General features: G+C 38.1%; 2 protein-coding genes across 6 annotated transcripts in view; both read right to left on the reverse strand.

The window, feature by feature from the left end:
• Positions 1-5,219, reverse strand: part of LOC134616666 (receptor-type tyrosine-protein phosphatase N2-like) — a 218,249-nt gene extending 213,030 nt beyond the window's left edge. Inside the window, exon 1 of the mRNA XM_063461604.1 lies at positions 4,939-5,219. Coding sequence (XP_063317674.1) covers positions 4,939-5,026 — 88 coding nt within the window. The 5' untranslated portion in view covers positions 5,027-5,219. The remainder of the gene's footprint in view (positions 1-4,938) is intronic.
• Positions 5,220-9,805: 4,586 nt separating this feature from the next.
• Positions 9,806-20,766, reverse strand: part of esyt2a (extended synaptotagmin-like protein 2a) — a 53,943-nt gene continuing 42,982 nt past the window's right edge. For 3 of the 5 annotated variants that reach the window (XM_063461339.1, XM_063461340.1, XM_063461341.1), the window contains exons 16-25: positions 18,755-18,817; positions 16,770-16,844; positions 16,403-16,489; positions 16,139-16,288; positions 14,813-15,240; positions 14,522-14,620; positions 14,313-14,444; positions 14,119-14,224; positions 13,864-13,913; positions 9,806-13,058 (exon numbers count right to left, since the gene is read on the reverse strand). In XM_063461339.1, the coding sequence (XP_063317409.1) occupies positions 13,013-13,058; positions 13,864-13,913; positions 14,119-14,224; positions 14,313-14,444; positions 14,522-14,620; positions 14,813-15,240; positions 16,139-16,288; positions 16,403-16,489; positions 16,770-16,844; positions 18,755-18,817 (1,236 nt within the window). In that variant the 3' untranslated portion in view covers positions 9,806-13,012. The remainder of the gene's footprint in view (positions 13,059-13,863; positions 13,914-14,118; positions 14,225-14,312; positions 14,445-14,521; positions 14,621-14,812; positions 15,241-16,138; positions 16,289-16,402; positions 16,490-16,769; positions 16,845-18,754; positions 18,818-20,766) is intronic. The other 2 variants (XM_063461343.1, XM_063461342.1) reach the window with 1 other exon arrangement.

Genomic DNA, 20,766 nt, shown 5'->3' on the forward strand with positions numbered 1-20,766 from the left:
CATAGTCACTAGTTGGAATCCCAGGAGGGAAAATCTGACTCACAAAGAGCCTTTACAACAAAAACTCACTGTGACCAGCACAAGATGCATGAACATAAATGATAGATTAATAAGATGATAGAAGCTGATTGGTCTACCAATAACATTTATGACAACATAGTAATTATTTGAACTGTTTAATTACCTAAAAAGCAGCTGCAATTTTTTTGGTTTGGGCCTTTGATTGGACAAAATAGGAACAATGGATACCTGAGTTTTTCTGATTAAAAAAAAGTTTTTGTTTATTTGGTTTTGTGTTATTGATTACCAAGTTTCTCAGGGATCATTAATCTATGGTACAAGTTCAAAATTGAAGTAAATGACCCACATTTTATATCCAGTAGAAATGATACAATATTTTAACAGGATGATGTCCCATTCCATCAAAAGAAATCGAAGACTCATTCTATATCTTGTTCAACCGATCTCTACTTCAAAGCCAAAACACAAAATAGATAAAAGTGAAACCCAAAAAGTGGCGATCCAAGCGGTATGTCTGGGCACGGTTCCCACACAAGAGCTTCCACTTCATCACTGAGCACAGATGATTCCAGCTAAGGGGGCATAAGAGAAACTATTAGCAATGATGGATGATGTTTGGTAGAATACTGTGGTAGGATTGCAGCATCTTGCTGCTGCCTCTGCAAGGCAAAAATATTTCACTTAACTTATTCAGTCTCTGAACTTTAAAAACTAGAAATTTTTTAAGTTTCTAGTGTGTGTGACCGAGGTGTGTGCAAAGAAAGTAAAGATTTGGGTTATTTTGATGGAGAAAAAAAAAACATGGCATCGTCTTTGAATATCTGATACTTTAAATAATAAGCAAGTATGTCCTGCCAGGTGTTTGAAGACAAGCACAAATGTCATTTGACTCACTTGTATTCATTAAAAACATAATCGGAAAAGGCAGAATGAGCTAACTGCTTCATTACATCATTACACACTGTAAAGGTGGTAATAATTAGTGTAAACATTAACTATGCAGCTTAATATTTGATATTTACTGTTGGAGTTTAGCTTTGCCTTTCTCAGGCCAAGCTAAATATTACTCAGGTTTAGGATTACAAGCTAAACTGCCCAAAATGAATGAATAACATGAAGGGCAATAAGAATATTACTGTAGTTTTCATTGCTTGCCACATGAAAGAGTCTGCTAAAGATCATGCTTAAACAGCTTGTTGGCATTATGTTGAGGTTTTGGTTCAAAAGTTCAGAGAATAATAACTGAAACCAAACCTTCATTTTCAAGGCAAGTGTTTGTCACCACCCACACTTTTTTCCATCGAACTCCTTCAGTGGCAGAAATTTTTCCTAATCTACTCTTTGTCAGACCTTTTCCAACCATGGAAACCTGTCTTTATAAAAGCTCTCTGTGTATTTCAAGACTTCCCACACACACACACACACACACATTAAAGAAAAAACACACACACGTGAGAATAAGCGAGAGATTGCCCTCGCCTTTAAACAAACTGATCATCTTCCTCTGAGCAAAAGAGATTACAACATGATAAACTGCCTTAAAATTTTTAACAAGATCATTGTAAAGTCATTGCTGACTACTCATGAATTTACTCCATCAATCCTTAAATGTTACATGAAATATTACAGCTGTAATGCAGCAACACAGGAGATGAGAGATGCCGGGAAAGTATTGGGTCTTGATATCCCCTCTGCACACTGGTGCTACCAGTCCCTGAAGGCATATTACAGAAACTTTTTAAATATCCAAAGAATATTATGTGCACAAGGTCAGTGTAAAGTCACTTTTGATTAGAAATTAAAATATACAGATCCCATAAGGGATAATGAAACCCACTCCACTTTCAGGGTAATATAATCCATGTTTACAGTTTCGAGTTCTTTTATGAGGCAGGTTAAAAAAAAGAGAACGTTATTAACTGAACTCCATAAAACACTGTCTCTGTTTATAGATGCGACTCACTTTCTATACTTCCATTTTTGGACTTTTCACTTCAATCCTACATTGATCTGACAGATGGAGTATAGATTCAACATGAAACAAGTTAATGCTGCTTTCAAGTAACACCCCGAATTGTCATATAGCAGCGGTATACTCAGAAGTCATTCTTAACAAACACACATGTTCTCGAATTTAATATATTTGCTAAAACTTAGAGTCTGATTAGTGAGATCCCAGAATCTAAGATATCCCAATAAATTTAGGAGAAAGTAACCAATGAAATAGGTCGCGGCAGATGGCCCCGCCCCTCCCTGAGCCTGGTTCTGCCGAAGGTTTCTTCCTGTTAAAAGGGAGTTTTTCCTTCCCACTATTGCCAAAGTGCTTGCTCATAGAGGATCATATGATTGTTGGGTTTTTTCTCTGTATGTATTATCATAGGGTCTACCTTACAATATAAAGCGCCTTGAGGCAACTGTTGTTGTGATTTGGAGCTATATAAATAAAATTGAATTGAAGGAAACAAAATGTAAAACAACTGATTAACTAAACGATAATTTTTTATATTTAATAACCTTGTAGTATGATGGCCAGGGCCTAAATAAAATAAATTCGGTTGTGCAATAACTGTCCAGGTACATAAGGAAAAATAAATAAATTCTGATACACAATATTACGTTCAGTTTCCCTTAAATAGTATTGCGATGGAAGCAGTTTAAGAGTAGACGGTTATTGTTGCCAGAGTGTGCCAGAAGCAAAGAAAAAGAAACTTACTTTCACTTGTCTCCCTTGAGGTTTAATACATGTAACAAATGTCTTTTTTTAATTAAATTATACAGAAAACCAGATTTACTTGATATTTCGATGCAAAATATTAACAAAACAAAAGAGTAGATCTACTTATTGAGTACTAAAACTCATACTGAAACAGAAGCCTGTGCAGTGAACATAACCGAGCATTCATAAACTCCAGGCATTTCTCTGAGGACGTGGTGGAGACCAAAGCCAGAGCTATAAGACAGTGACCAATGCACTCACGCAAAAAACATAACTCCAGTGAAAAAATATTGCAGCTCAACAACTCTGGATATCAAACGAGGCACATGTTTATGAGCATATTCCCAATATCAAAACCAGTCGTGAAAAAAAAAAAAGCAAGTTGAAATCTTACATGTTTAATTTGCTTCCAGCTCCTGGAAATGGCTCTGCGCTGTGCTTCAACTGCAACTTTACAGACACAAACAAGCCCAGGAATCATATTTCTCCAAGACAGTGACTGAAAAAGACTGACACAAAGGGATACCCATAGCATGCACCCAACTTCCTACTAACAATGCGATGGACCTTAATTTACAGATGATAATTATGACCACTAGCAAGAACCACCAGCTGACACTGATGACGCAAAGCGATGATTATTTCTTGTTTGCCCCATTTGGAACATTGCTACACCTGTCGGCTTGTTAATGCCACCGACTGCTCACTGATCAGTAAAATAGCGCAAAACCAGACGCAGGACATGAATCACGCCACCTACATTCTTGTGATGCAAATAAAACAGCATCCAGCTTCACAGTGCCGCTGGTGTTCAATGACTCTAAAAGGTCCCTTTAAGTTGGAGACCTGTCAAGTAGCACAATAATGTAAAGGTACAGTACAGCATTTTAAGGAAGAAATGTCAAAACAGCACCACAGGTCCCTAGAAACGTGACAGCAGTAATAACAGGTGCTGCTAATATGAGTAAAACCCTCTCGTCTGATGTATTTCAGATTTGTTTATTCCTGCTCCTTCAAAAACATGAACGCTGAAATGGAGACTTTGTCTCTGCTGCTCGTCTCCACAGCTCCACGTGTCCTGTGGTTGCCATACTCTCTGTATGCTGGTTATGTAATCACAGGGAAAGAGGAGAAGGAGGAAGAGGAGGAGGGTCTTGGATACATAGATACACACACCTCCCTCTCAGCACCAGCTTCTTCCTGCTCTTCCTCCCGTACTAACCATCGTATACAGCAAATCTCTGTATCTGTCATGCTTGCAAGCTCCAGGTCTCAAGTCATTGGGGGAATATTAGCTATTTGCTATTTATAGACTCTACAGTGCATGCGAGTGCGTGCACTCTTCTCCAGACACACGCACGTTTAAATTTCTGATCAATAGCTGCCTCTGTCAGGAGCGCAGAGCTGGAAATTTGAGAGTGCATGTACGACCCCATTTTTCATTGCTTTGCAGTGATGTTATCACTGATGGCTCCTTTTGTTTACAAGCGGGTGTACACAACCCAGAAGGGCCTTTTGTATGATCCCTCTTTCAAATTTCTACATTTTGAAACAATATTTTAATAAGATCTGGTACTTGGTATTTTCTCTACATTAATTTAAATATTTAATTTGTGACTGTTATAGTTTTTATTTTAGGTATTTTATGTATGACACCCTAGACCAATTTTCAATATTTGAGGTTCTTTTTTTTGTTTTTACATTTCTTTCATTTTTAAAAATGTAAATATATGTGCTAACCACGATTAACTAGCATATTTTGCAGGAGTTTCTGGTTTGTGCATTCTTCAGATTATTTAATAGTTCCATTGCTGTCACAAAGACTTCAGGACTGACAGATTTAGGCCTGTTTTCACAGTGTAATGAAGCTAATTTAGCTGTGTACGCTTCACTGTGTCATGTTGTGTTGCACTAGCAGATTTCCTGTGATGTTCCTGGGAGCTCTGGCACACTGACAGCGGATTATTGCGCTGGAAATGAATCGCAGGATCGCCGTGTTTGTTTTTCCTGCGCTCAGGTGAAGCTGCGGTGAATCAGCCTGCCGGTTCGTGGCAGTCCGCTGATACAATATTTACACAGACCACAACAGAAACAGTCTGCCCCCCAGGTCTCTCTCCAAAATGGCTCTGAGGATAACTCCACAGGGCGCGGACGGAGATCTGCTCATCACGGAGAAAATAATCACCCGTTAATTTACTCACCGAATCTCCTGTCAGCAGAAGCGGGGAAGGAGCTCAGGGAGGCGAGGAGGAGGAGATGGTGGAGGAAAGAGAAATGCAAAGGATCCATGTCTCTTCTGGGTTATTCTCTCGAGTGTTAAAAGGCCATTTTTTTCAGCGGGGTTTGGTTCTTCTTCCTTCCCAGTCAGAGCGGCCCCTTCGCAGCCCGGGGAGCGGAGGAGACGGTGGATGGATGTTGGAGGAGAGGAGAGAGGATGCTGGGCGTTTCTGCTGCTGGAGGCTCGAGCTCTCGCAGCATCAAAACACAAGCGCTCACACACGGTACTTCCGATAGACATTTTCCAAAATAAAAGCTAAAATTAAAATAAAATTAAATTAAAGCACCTAAAACTTTAGAAACACACACAGGGCGGATCTACTGCGGTGGCATGGGGTTCCACCTTAATTTGCATAGTGTTCTTTTTAAAAATAAGCTTTCATTAACACTTTACAAGTAAGACTGAACCGACAGTGCAGTTTAATGACATTTTGTGTAAATTTAAGTATGTAATCAAATTGTTACATACTTAAATTTACACAAAATGTCAGTAAACTGCACATATTTTTTGTGAATGAAATGTTTAATTAGGGCTAGGGTTTAAGCCAATAAAAATTACAGGCAATGTTTCATGAAACGTGTATACTTACTGCATTTGAACCATATATAGATTATATTACAGAATGTAACACCTGCATATGTGTAAAGAAGTGCCTTTCATGCCTTTCACCCTGCCTGATTTCCATGCCACCCTCAGAAAATTTCTCTACATTGCGCGCGCGCACACACACACACACACACACACACACACACACACACACACACACACACACACACACACACACAAACTACATGGAGATAGATAGATGGTTATTGCGCACATTTATCTCACCTTTTGCTTATATACAAATGCAGATGCAAACATAAACACTCTAACAACTATGTATATGCACATCCACCCTAGTGGAGGAAAAAACATTTAAATTGATCAAACTGATCAAAATACTTTTTTATATATTTTTGATGATTTTGCTTTATATGTATAAGCATAAACGTATTTAACCGTCACTGCAAGGTTCAAATTTTACGTCACAACCATCTTTAAAGCTTTTATTTTGAAGGTTACATCGCTCTATATCCAGATTCACTCTTTTTCTGACTTGATGATTTAGCAAGGAACTCTACTCTGATTCAGCACTACCGCTGCCTTCAGGTGCTGTCGGAAATAATCCCGTTTTTGAGTTGAAGGCAGGTGGGAAAAGGGACGTTATTTATATCTACCTACCGAGAAACGTCAGAAAGACTTGAAGAACCGGGGATAGACATGGGGGGGGAAATGAGCCAATGAGCCTGAAATGTGTGATGTTGGGTGCATAAGAGAAACATTTTGGATGAGCATCTATGACTCCTCTTGATAAATTAACATTCTATTTAGGTCATGGAGTCATTTCCAAAAGAATTAGCAAGCCTCAGTCAATTTTAATCTTAATTTTCATTTCAGATGTGAAAGGAATTTGCCGAGTGAAGGGAACATGATTAAAATACTGCAAAAGTGTTTAATTTGCTTTTAAACTACACTTTTCTACATTGTTTTGAGAAGTGAAGTGCACCTTAGTTCAACGCAGTTTATTCACATAATGCCAACCCACACAATAATCACCTCAAGATGCTTTATACTGCAAAGGGAATAATCACTACTCTTACATTACTACAGAGAAAACCCCAGCAATCACTCATTGTTCAAACCTACTGTTTGTCAGGAACAGCCAGTCAGAAGAAAGTTGGCATAAAAGCAGAAGAGCTAAAACAGCTTGCGTCAGACAATGAAGAGGATGAGGGACTTTAAGCAGTGAAAAAAGCGACTCTACAAGGGCTCGGGAATAAATAAAATGGGTTAGAAATGATCCTGGTAGATCCCTTTTAAAGAACTATTGAATCTTCATCAACCATTTCTGGTTTATGTCACTCCATGGGAAGATTGGAGTGACTGGTTTTAACCAGCCAGAACTATCTGAAGAGATTAAAAGCTTCTCCTTTGCCACCTTGCTGCTCAGGTCATTTATGACAAACTTGATGAAATGAATTGTACTGTGTGTGTGTGTGTGTGTGTGTGTGTGTGTGTGTGTGTGTGTGTGTGTGTGTGTGTGTGTGTGTGTGTCAGCATATCTAGGAGCAATCAAAAAACCTGTGTGATTCACACAGGTTTTTCCATCTAGAAGAGCAAATCAGTGCTTGCAGAGGCCTTATCAGTCTGTAGGTAAATACTGAAGCATCTCTGATGTTTACACTCAGGACAGGAACAAAATGGAGACACAAGCACACACAAATCACTGACTGATTCTGTCAAACGGTTTGACCTCCTACTTTGTGGTGTGTTCAGGGTCACATAGAGAAACGTATACAATCAGGATAGCTGTGTTAGTGCTGGAAAAGCTGGAAAATGCAGCACTTGTAAGTGCAGCATCTTTGAGCAGAAAGTAAATAATGTGATATCTTACCAGCCTAAATCCATTTTTTGGATGATTAAACAAACAAATCATGCAATCCCTTCATTTTTCATTTTAATGACAGCAAAAACTTTCACACAGTCTGAACACATATTGCATAGTTTTCTTTTCTCCTTTTAAAGAACAAATTCAGACAATCTTCTGCAGAACCTGAAAACCTTATCAAACTGAAAACCACAGAGAAGACGCCTATTTCAGCTTGTTGCTAACATGGGTAATTGGAGCACCTTTCACTTGAAAGATAATTTCCTCTCACACTGTAATTTTCATATTAAGACCTACTGAAAACAAACAACATAACACAGCCCATGCATTAGCTTGCAAGAGCCTCATGGGACACAAAGACTATCACTGATAAATGCCATGTCGTAAGCAGCACTGATGGGTATGGTGTTTTTATGACACAGGCCCCATGACTTCACAGTGGGTTACACGGCAAATCTAAGAGCTTTAGATGATTCATTTTATAAACAGATGAAACTGAGAGCAAGTCTTATCGTCTCTGTTTGTTCCCTGTAAAATAACAGGATGACCTTTTTCTGTCCACTAAAATGATTTTTTTTTTTTTTTTTTTAGGTGAAATTCACTCTTTTCTGCCATATGTAGAGTAACAAATGTAAGCTAAAGCTGCCTTTTTACACTCTGAGTTACACTGAACAGATATCAAAGTGGTGGATTATTATTTACATCTTGCACATGTTTAAGGAAAACATGGCTACAGATCTATTTCTGACCTCTGACAAACATTTAAGAATAAACCACAAGAACCTGTTTAAAATGTAAAATTAGTTACAAGACAAATACAGCAAAACAGCATTCTCTAGTGTTTACTGAGAGCAATGCAGTGCAGGAGATTGGCACTTTATGTTGGGCGTGTGAAACTTTACTAAGTGAGCTTTACTATCCTGTATTACACTGTTTACTCTATTGGTGACAGTTGATCTAAAATCCATAGTACACGTCAAAAATGAACCAAACTTTTGTCATTTTTGTGTCACAGTAACAGTTTGGTAATGACACAGTTCAATGTTACATGACAACAGTTATCAAACACACAGCAGGCTTCTGTGGTCAAAAGCAATTTAAATTACTCCCTACTGTAACTATGCTCTTCACCTCAAAACCTTATATCCATCCATCGGCTTTGGGGTCGTGGGAGGCTGGAGCCTATCCCAGCTGTCTTGGGCCAGAGACAGGGTACACCCTGGACAGGTCGCAAGGCTAACACATAGACACAGACAACAATTCACTCTCCCATTCATACCTATGGGCAATTTAGTGTTTCCAATTAACCTATTCCCACTAACTGCATGTCTTTGGACTGTGGGAGGAAGCCAGAGTACCTGGAGAAAACCAACGCAAACACAGGGAGAACTTGCAAACTAAAGACCCTGGCCTGATGGTGGAATTGAACTCAGGACCTTCTTGCTGTGAGGCAACAGTGCAAAAACCTTTACCTCAGTGCTGGCTGACTTCTGTTAGAGAAGTATCTACGGCAAGAAGAGCTGCAGTATTAAGACAGTTGTACATTCAAACAATTGGTCTGTACAGAACTGGCAAGTTGACAAATTAAAATTGCTTTTAAAATACTATACAGGCACATTTAAGATGGCACTGAAGATTCTTCTGTAATTATGGGCTGTGAAATTGTGATTTTAAAAATAACCTGATACCAGATTTACTGGGTCAATTCTGGCCCCTGGGCCTTATGTTTGACATCCTTGACCTAGAGGACCCATCAGTACTGTGAGCACAAGGCAAATGGGTGAGCAATAAACCATTTGTACCTGATGTAGAGTTCAAGATTATTCATGTTAAAAACAGTAGATCTGTTCGTTAATGTTGTATTTCTTCTAGCCAGATTTTGTTTATTTACAGGGCCTCATCTTTACCCATATTGAATCCCTACAGGTAATGAAAGTTTAAGTTATGCCAAAGGTCTCTATTCTTTAGAAGCAAATGACCTCACCACTGGATAATGATAAAAAGTATGTGTCCTTTGTTTTATATTTCCTAAATACACCATTATTTTAACTGTTGTCTGTTATCTGTTGTTATTGTCCTTAGATGTTAATGTTAATTGCATTGAACTTGTAATTTTTTAGGTCATTTTTGCCTATAAAAATTAAAATCGCTAACACGTCTTGAATACTTCATTTGATATCTTATTAAAGGCAGATTCTATAATACATATAATATGTAATAATTTCCATCAATAGATTAGATATAAAGATGACTATTGTTTATTTTCTCATAATAAATTATTGTAAGGTTTACACAGAAATTCCTCAAAAGCTGCACATCCACAAGAGAAACACATCTATAGTCTTAAAAATGACAAGAACAAAAACCACAGTCCTGTACAGCTTCATGCTGCAATACGCCAGCCAAAGCTCTTTATTAATTTTAAAAGACATTTAGGAGACATTCAGGAACAAGGAAGCTGTTTTAGCAATTTGCTGCTTCTTTCGAAACATGTAAATATCTCTGGGTCATGTACATTTTAAGGCACGAGATAAATTAAGAAGACACAGAAGTGAAACTGCTTTTCAGCCCATATGGAATAGAAGAGAAAAAGAAAAGTCCCATTCTCTCTAACAGCAAATGTAACACAAGTCTCAAAATACTAACATGTCATATACTATAGTTTACTTGTAAATTTTCCCCCTTGCATACAGAATATTTATAATTATGTTGCATGACACACACAAAAAAAGGAAAAGAAAAAAGGGGCCATTTTCACCGGACACACAATACATATAAAACCAGCATTTAGTTTTGTTATGTTACTTCCATATGGGAGAAGACAACCTTGACCCCAGAGGCACAGGTTTCAAATCTGATGCTTTACAGACAAGACGGGAAACACAAATAAAAAAACATCAAGACATTAAAATGCAGTTAACATACATAAATGTAAAATACTTTGTCAATGCTTGATGTGAGCACAAGGCAAATATCCAGAAGTTATATTGTGAGAATCCAAGGTCAAACTACCCAAACTTTTATCAACAGAAAATCTGCTGTTCTTTGGCTGCGTCGGGTCACATACACAAAAGCTATGGTTGTTTTGTATTTTTTTGATATAAATCCCTTCAGATTGTGTGCTGTAAAGTCAAAACTGTATTTAAAAAGATATAGACAAAAAAAAAACACGGAAGATCATTTTCAACTCATGTCTGTGCACCTTCCTTCAGATGGCATTCGGAGTTAAGACTTAAGTGGATTCATAAACAAACTGAACAGCTGATGCTAGTGGAAATATGAATGCTACCGCAACAACAACAAAACCTGCTCTGAGTGTTACAAATAAATTTTTAAAAGAAACATTTGTTTCACTGAAGAAAATCATGGTGCCAAATATTTTTAAAGCCACTATGTGTAGATGCTTTCCAATATGTAATCCCTGTGAAATCGGGTGACATTAATGAACACTAGCCAAAACATTTGTTGCAAAGAACTGGCATTAACAGAATTTCAGTTAAAGAAGAGCATCAGTGAAGTTAGAATGATGAATTACTTTATTATATCAATGCAGGAAAAACAAGACTTTTACTGCTTTTTACTAACACATATAACAGGAAGTCAACAGGGAACAATAATAAATTAATAAGAAACAAAAAAAAAATCCCGAGGCTACCATTGGCTTCTTCTCAAACCAGACAAATATATAATTTAAGGTTTCCTCATAGAGAATTTTTTGATTTTTCACTATAATGTTAAGCCTCTACCATAAAATGTAAATAAAAGTTTAAAAACCAAAATTGATTGTCATTATGTCTTTTTCCATACGACCAATACGGAGACTGTCCGTGGACAATTTACACTTCTACATATAGTGGCTTTACGAACATAAAGGATGAGTGGGTGATCCTTAAAACACTTCTGTTAAAATACAGTTTTATGATGGAATAGTAACACATTTTGAGAAAAATAAAAAACCCCGTAAAACTTAAAACCAGCAGCTGTCGAGATGAGTTAGCTTAGTTTAGCTTAGTCTTCTGATGAGCCTCCCTCTGCAACCAAAACATCTTAAACTTTTGAAACACGGCTTGTTAATTAGTTTTACCGATGTTCAGCTATCACTAATAAAAAAAAAAGGTACCTCTATGTGGCCTTTAGTCCCATCACACATATTTGTTGTAAATAATTATTTTAGCCAGCTGTTACTTAGTTTATTAATAAGGTTACTGATTTCAAAAAACTAAATTCTCTGTAAGGAAAGATAACGTATATGTCACAGCACCTTATGGTAAAATAAAAGATAATTTTGAGGTCATCTGGACCATTTCCATTCCCAGGGTGTCGAATAATGCCGGACCACCAATGTCTCGGGTATGCATTGAGACGTTTGGCATCTGTGCACTGACTTAACAGCCATGGCCAATAGTGAGAGTGAAATAGGTCTCACTCTACACTTTTTACAAATAGTTACTTGGGTTTGTTCAGCATTTTTTATGTCCAGGTTTAATAGGCAAACCTGTAGTTGTGGTGACTAAACGTAACCCAAACAGTGAGGGAAGAAATCCCCCAAAAAAGGACACACAAACTTTATTGTTAAAGTAAGCTAGGCTAAGCTAAGCTAAGCTAAACATCTTCTTGCAGAGACCTGTGAGTGAAACATTTTCATCAAAATGTTAAACTATTCCATGAACTTTTGACACTATTTTTTTTACCACCTCTTATTGTTTAAAAAAATGTACTTGTCTATAGATGAATTTTGGCGATGTTTGCACCGAGTAAATATGATCATCAACAGATTTAAAAAAACAAACAAAAAAAAAAAGTGCAAATATTCATATTCAGTTTTTAAAAAACAAACAGGTAACACTTAATAATGGCCTTATCTCAATGTAAACCCAGAAACATGTCACCAAATAAAACAACACGTGTGTGCGTATCGTTATTTTTGCTTGGGTTTTGCGCGCACACACACACACGCACACACACACACACACACACACACGTTATTACGGTGAAATAAAGCCAGTGTATTGCTGTGTTACTCAAAACCCCAACTGCGCTAAATAATAAAAATACTCGACTCTTTGGTGCGACTCTGTCCAGAATGTTTTTTGCATTTAAAAAATAAAAATTGAATCAAATGAAATAAAATTATAAACAATCATTTGGCCAAGTAAGACACCACGACTCCTTCTCACTTCTACAATACACCCCCGTACTCTGATTTGTCCAGCATCACTGTACATTATTTACACACTTGTACACTGTCATTCTTTGTGGAAAGACAACAAAAAACAGTCACTTCTCTAAATATAGAATATAGGTTTCCATAGCACTACACAACGTAGTATAGTTCTCTACATGTATATACTCCCTTTAGCCAATCACTCACTTCTTAAAGGGAAGGTTTGCCTTGCGACTGATGTGATTAAATGAGTGTCAAAAGCTGCTTTTCTTAATCAGTTTGTTTCTTACAGTTAGAAATAATGAGAATGATTAAAAAAAACACATCGTACTGTAGAGATGGAAGTGAAGTGAATATAAAGTGGAAGTGTGGTGATATGATGACGATACTAATGATGGCGACTTAAAGTTGGTTGGACTTGGCCAGGCCATCTGAGCTCAGCTCATACCTGCAGGAGGAAAAAGTAGTTTAGAGTTTGCTTCATAATCCATGAAATCTGGCTTTTTGCAATCTTTAACGTCACATCGCTTTCATTTATCTCCACTACAGGCACATTTGCCCTTTCTCCAACTGTTGTCCTTATACCAGTGATTTATAAACTACTGATGGATGTTTACTGTCATACAGCTTATTGAATGTTTGGCCTCAGGTCTGTGCCTTTTTTACAAAATCAATATCACAATATTTAAGCAGAAAATTGACTAATCTTCTTTCACTCCAGGTTCAGTGTTGATCCTTGAGAACTAAGTCTTTGCTAACTAGTGATGGATGAGCAACAGTGGCCATTTTATCCAGTAAATAAGCCTAGAGACATGCATTTGTATTCCACAGACTTTAGACGATAGCCCACTAGCAAAGCCAATAGCCTCTAAACAGTCTGCACAAAAATGACTGGCCAATACAACTTAAATAAATAAATAAATAAATAAATAAATAAGTGCAAAACACAAAAGTTCTAGTACAGCAAAGCTCATCTCTGACCAAAATTTTTATATTCACGTGACATGTGTTTCTAGGTAAGGCTAGCTCTAATCTAAGCTATTGATGCATTCACAATATAATTTCAAAAAATATAATCTAACAACTTAAAGACAAAAATAACTTCATGATAATCTACTTAATCAAAAAAATATATACAAGCAAACTTACATTTGAACTCATTATTCTCCAAGCCATGCTATGAGCTCAATATGACATAATAAAGTAAACTGTAATAGATTCAAAATAGATTTGAAGCGAGATGAACGACTAACCATTGTGTCCAACCCTTGGTGATCTGATCATGAGTCAATTCCACCATAACCTGATTAAAAAAGCAAACAAACCCACAAAGTTTTCTTATCAAGTCAAAATGATGCACTTCATAGAAATATGACACCAGAAGCAGAAAGAACAGCAATACTTGAACTTTAAAACCAGTGAAATTTCCACTCTGATGGCTTCATTTTGTTAAAGAAATGCTTTTCAGTTACACATAAATACAGACAATAAATAAAAGATGTCTGCACCTTTCCAAGCAGGCCTTTGTGTTTGGAGAGCAGACCTCCACCGTTCTTCACGGCAACATCTAGAGTCCGCCTGTGGAGCTCCACAAGGGAAACGCTGAACTCAAACCTAAACAGGCAGATGGCACAGTGAATTTTTATGAGCTTTGCTCTGCTTATCAAATGGCTGGAAAAAAAAGTGAGAGGGGTGGACTCACGTCACATCGTAGACCGGGTTGAGGTTTTTCTTAACTGTTGGAGTTTTCCTTCGACCTGACCTCCGTTTGTCAGGAAGCAGGTAGAGCCGGACGTAAGGATCCGAGCCATGATCAGTGAAAGCTATGAGGTTTCTGAGGAAGTCAACAAAGGGTAAGAGACAAAACAGTAATGTGTCTGAGGAAGAAACTCCCCATTTTTGTTTAATTACCTGCAACTGTGAACAGCTACGATGAGTTTGTTTCTCTGGGAGCTGTGTCTGATCGTCAGCTGGATCTCCCCCAGGGGGAAATGACTGGGGCCTGAACCACTATGAAGACAGAAAATACATCAAACATGCTCACAATACCTGAGCTGTAATGACCTCTTAGGTTTGTTGTTGCACACTATCAAAACACACTTATACACCAACCAAACAGCTGCCTTTGTTGCTCAACATGTCCTTAAATCATATAAAAAGATGTAAAAATATTAGGAACTATTGATAAAGATTGATAGATACTTGTGAAACTGCTCGAGTCTTTGCTGCAGCTCCTGAGCAGCGTAAGGGTTGGAGATGTCTGAAGCAATGCTGGGAGTTGGCTCCTTGCCACTGGCCAGGTACTGCTGGGAGCCCGAGATGGCCAGGTTTGAGGTGCTTCGCCCAGTCTCCGCCAAGCTCTTCCCTCCTCCACCTGCACTGCCATCCTGCCCAAAGTCCATGCTTCGCTGGGTCCTCACAGTCTCCTTAGCTTCTTTCTGCCTGTTCAGCACCTCCTTGGCTGACACAGAGGATGATCTGGGAATGTCTGAGGTAGAGGCGGGAGGCTTGGGCGATTCTGAGGAGATAGAGGGCCGTGGGGTCGAGTTGGAGGACTCGGATTTGCGGACCTGCACTGAGGACGGGGTGGAGTTTGAAGCTGTTGAAGTGCCCTTATCCAGACCTAACACCTGAAATTATTATCAGAATAATTATTTTTACAGTTTTGAATGGCATAAACAGCAACAAAAAAAACAAACCTAGGAAAAGGCATTTCTATATTTTCTTTTAGTTTGAGAAAGAGTTTCAGTTCTAGGAAAAAGTTAGCCAGTGGATCTTTATGTCAGTTTCCCTACAAATAAGATTTCAACACAGACGTGCTCTGTGGCATGTTTGGTTTCTGTAAACTTAATCACAAAAGAAAAGCATCATATAGACTGTTTTCCACTCTGGAGAGACACCAGGTGGTTAACTAGTTTTAATATTAATGACGTAAAAATGGGTAATGTTACTGCTGCCTTACATACGTTACTGACGGACAGTCTCAAATCTTCTGTTCTGTTTAGTTAAGCAGTACTATTAGCATTCACTTGAGAACTGCTGATAAGCTTTCCTATGAGAGGGTAAACAGGCCTGTGCAGGCACTGCCTACTGCTCTGCAGAAACTGTGCTGAAATTCAAAATCCAAATCATTACTCATATATAGTTAAAATGATTCCCCAGAAAAGGTCAAAATGTCATTAACAATAACCCTTTATAAATAAGTGATGCAGAAGCAAGACATGTAATGTGAAAATACTCATTGAATTTGATTCACTGAATTACATAAGGTCAGAGTTTGAATTTTTGATGTTTCATAGAAGCAATGCGATGCATCGTCATAGTATTGGAGCAGTATGTACAAAGACGCTCCCCTAGCCTATCATCACATGAGTTTCGTCATCAGAATCTTTAGAAACCCAAATTCTCAAGTCACAGGGTAGGACCTGCATCGTCTCTGACGAGCTTTATGTCTTCAAAGGAAATTGGCCTGGATCATTTTAGATCTGAAAAAATCATCCTTAAGGAAAAAAATCATTGCTCCTTTACCCGCAGAGCCATTTTGATCTTGAGGGTACAGCTCGGTCCAGAGTTCCTCAGAGGGAACCTCTGGTTCAGCGTCATCTCCTCTGCCTCCAGCAGGCGAGTCAGGGGCAGTGTTAATGTCCCCAGTGAACAATCGTGCTTCTCATCCTTCACCTGAAATATTACGTGTGATGAAGTTTTATTTTAAGGCATAATGTAAGTTACAGTTCATATATTCCATTTTATAAGCATTTAACTGTTTATAAAATCAGCTGAATGTCTTCATACCTCAACCTCCAACTCTTGGACTTTGGGATTGTGGATGAGGAAGGTGAAGGTTTCCTCCCACAACGGTTCATGAGTCTTATATTTGGTCTGGAAACAGACAGAAAGGAAGAGAAGAAGAAAATATTAAGCCAAGATGGATCATACATTCAAAGTCAAGAAGCAAGTGAACAGGCACAGGTAAGGCTCACGTGCTGTGAACCAATCACAGCCTGAACGTACATTTATTTACATTTATTAAAGCTTTGATTCAATTCGTTTATCAGTCTTTTATGTACAAAAAAAATAGCTGCCATTTTCATAATTGGCATCTTGGGAAATTAATAAATCAACCACAGTTAGCACAAATGTGGATTTTGCGTGCGCTCACCTTACTCTCGTAGGACTTGTGTCCCACTCTGAACTGGACAAACGGGCTGGGATCACTGGTCACCTTCTTACCAGACTACAGCAGGAAAACAAACAAACAAACAAAAAAACCACACAGGTTTTACAAACCAGTAATGATATTGGACTGGGTATGCTAGCATTATATATAACCAGAGTGAGTGTTTCTTTGGACTTCAGTTTGAAACAAAAGGAGTGACACTGTACTCCACTGATCAAATTAATTACTATCTCACACAATGTCATTTTGTGACTTTTCAAGAAAGGAATTAAAGAAAAAAAGGACATCAGGTAAAAGTGCCCAGAACCAGTTAGTGTAGAAACCACACCAATTTCAAATGTAGCTCAGACAACAACGCTGTTATTGACAGCACACGCTGTTAGAATTGGTTTTAGTCAACAAACACGATGAGAGGAGTTTGTTAATGAGTTTTAAAAACAGGAAACATGATCAGTTGTGAAGTTGCTCTGGATACTACAGCAGCACTTCCTAATGCGAACATGACCTAATGAGTTTTAATACAACTATTTGGATTTTTAGATGTTTGATGTTATTATTTAGTCTGCGAACAACAAGAAAAGTAACATTAAAATATTTACAAGAAGCATGTCTTTGCTGAAAAGACCTCTTTGCAAATGGCTTCAAACAGGAACTATTTTCTTCTGGCGAAAGTAGTTCCAGTGAAAGCTCTTAATAGTGAGGTCTGTGAACCATCACAACAGACATGTTAGTCTCACTGTAAATATTTTAAATGCAATTCTTGGAGCCTGGTTGACCATTTCAAATAAACTTCTTGACTGTTTAAGGTTGCCACAACTTTCCCTAAAAGTTGTCTTGAGTGTCTAATCAGTAATAGTATCCACAGAATTGGTAAAAGGTATCGCCACAAATAAGGACTTCTTTTTCAGTCAGCGATCAGAAACGAAATTCTTTATTTGTTCTACTAACTACAAAATAACTATCAGTAGCAAAACTTGTAGCAACGGGAAACTGAGAAACAAATTCAGACTACTCAGATCAGTATTTTAAGTTTTATACTTTTTTCCCTGAATGTGCTTAACTGCTTCATATACTACATGGCCAAAAGTATGTGGACACCCTTTATCTTCAGAGTTTCAGCAGAAATCCCAGTAGAGCAGCTTTGCCCCATCTCCCTGTGCTCAGGTCTCTTCCTGTTAAAAGGGAGTTTTTCCTTCCCGGTGTCACCAAGTTGTTGTTCATCTAATTACTGAGGTTTTATCTCCTAATACAAAGTGCCTTGAAGCAACTGTTGGCGTGATTTAAATAAAAGTAAATCTACGTGCCAGCTTACATCAGCTTATGGCTCAGCTGGTTTGCAATTCTCTCATGGTGAATTGTCATTATGCTGCTTCTGCAAGCCACTCTGTAACCCACCTCATCTCCAGCTTCTCCATTTCTTACATTTCAATGTCAAATTGTTGTGGGTGAGGGGATCTTGCTGCTCGTGTCCCTGACTTTATGGTTGCCAAAATGCCCAGAGGTTACAGAACAGAGCCACACGGCAAATAAAAATGACCGAAGTAATATAACAATGCTATTTTGACTAATGTGAGCCTTAAGCATTTGATATTTTAGACAGCGCTCTTTAACTTAATGGCAGCATTCATTTTTTCCACTGATTCAGCATAACATTGCCCTCAACCTTAAAGCTACATACATAAAAAAATTGTTTAGAAATCCCCCAAATCGATGTCTGACATCGAATTTATCAACATCTACAGTCGAAGAAACCATTTCTGTAACTTTCCAAAACAGACACTACAACATCCACTGGCAAGCTGTCAAGCTCTTTTTGATTTCACAACAATTAAGCCACTTTTCTCAAACAAAACATTGGAGTCCACATACTTTTGGTCACATTGTACATAAAAGTTACTGTATTTCCTTTATATTATTTCCCCTCAGTGTCTGATCGGGATGAGTGTGCTTGGTTGCCGTGGCATTACCTTGATGGCCTTACTGACCGAGCCCTTCCTCAGCCCCGCTTGGTTGAACTCTAACGGATTGCGCTTTGATTTTCCCACAGGGACAAGGAAGGAGAGAGCAAACAACAGCACACACAGACACACACCACCAGGTTATTTGGGAAAAGAGGAGCATGCCGGGAGGAGGTGGAGGAAGGATTGGTGTCAGCACATCAACACCATCGGCATCACCAGATGTATCGGGATGCACCGCACAGTGACAAAGACAGAGAGACAACATGGATGATCACATGGTTAGTGTTATTCCCCAATTAAACCGTGACATGAGGTTAAAACTAGAGCTCAACCAACAGCAAATTCAGGCTGACGTACACCGATGAATGAAAACATTTAACTTTTTAAACATTATGTCATTAACCGCATTGATATAACATTACTTTTAGATAGTTTGGATATTAAAAGCTCAAGTCTTTTTCCATTTTAATGAAATATTGAGGATTCTAAAAGATGTTTAGATATCGACAATTCATTTATTATGCCAAAATATCAGCCAAAACACATTGATTGGACTCTAGTGAAAATACCACAGCATTAGATAAGAGTCAGTGGATACAATGGACAAGAAAATACATGGATGTCAGAGAAAAATGAAAGTCAGATGATTTGTGATATAGTAAGGATTGGGGAACATATATAAAGATTCCTAAATGGAATGAAAACAATGATATTAAGACCATGGACAGCAAACCCAATGAAAATTGTTTCAGTGTTGAGCAAGAACAGAATGGAGTGAAATGGCAACAAAACAGAATGTAGCATCCTTGTTATTCAACTTTTAACTACATCAAAGATAGAAACCAATTCATTTAGACAGAAGAAGTATTGTTGGGGGAAAGGAAGGGTAGCTGTACATGCTACTGTAAGGTTGTCAATAAACATCATGTTGATGGCTCGTTTACGCTCAGGGTGGGCCTTCATGCGTCAGGTTTTGGGAATTAGTGAGAGACTTTAACAGCCCAACCATGGACAGAATAAATATATTACGCCCTGGGATGAGCTTGGGTTAGAAATATGACGGTTCAGTAGGAATAAAACTATACAAAACCTCATCGCGTCATTGATCCAGCACAGAAAATGGGCTGAAAAACTCTAACTTGTTTTTACATCGTTGGCTCGTGCTGAGATGAGAATTTAGACTTTTAAGAAATTCACAGATTTGTTGACCATCAAGGGGTTTGAGTTTATCTGGCATTTAAACTAACAGACGACTTTCAATAGATATACAAATGCTGATACCTTACTGGTCACTCTTATAAAACCTGGTTATTGTTGAGTTTTGTTTGTATGCAATAACAGTTAGATACTTGATATTAAGGACAGATAACCTATGATCATTGAAGTTTATCCTCTCAGATCTTTTATACCTTATTCTATAATTAACCATTTCTTCCAATGAGGTCCATTACTATCTATAAAAATTCGATAAAAGACGCCTCACGAATTCTAACAGGAGGCCCCTGAGGCAAACCCTTGAGGTCAAGTCAATAGTTAGATGAATGAGGCCATTCAGCTAGAGGCTACTCTGAGTGCACCATCTTCAGATCTCCCCAAAACACTCAGGCCTCACCAAACAGACTGACCCAAAATAAAAATCGTTTACAGCCACACCTATACATTGTATTGATAAAAAATTTAATTCAGCAGGAACATATGAAAAGAAGCTTCTCACATTTCACATTATCATTCCTTGAAAAGAGACATGCCACAAACCAGCGGTGGTATCTTCATGTATATATGTATGTCTACTATAAATTAAATGCCATCTTAGCATTCACCGTTACACAGTCTGTGCATTACTTTAAAAATAATCACACTGGCTTCAGGTTTTTGTGGAGCTCTGGCCTGTGGTGTCAGAGTTGAAGTGAGTGGGCACATGGGAAGGGGAAAACCTGAACAGACAATGGGCTTAAACAGGAAGGATGGAGGGAAGCAATCCACAGAGAATTCACCCTCCCTAGTCTAAAAATCTCACA

The sequence above is a fragment of the Pelmatolapia mariae genome, linkage group LG18, assembly GCF_036321145.2.
Source record: "Pelmatolapia mariae isolate MD_Pm_ZW linkage group LG18, Pm_UMD_F_2, whole genome shotgun sequence".
Taxonomy (NCBI): Eukaryota; Metazoa; Chordata; class Actinopteri; order Cichliformes; family Cichlidae; genus Pelmatolapia; species Pelmatolapia mariae.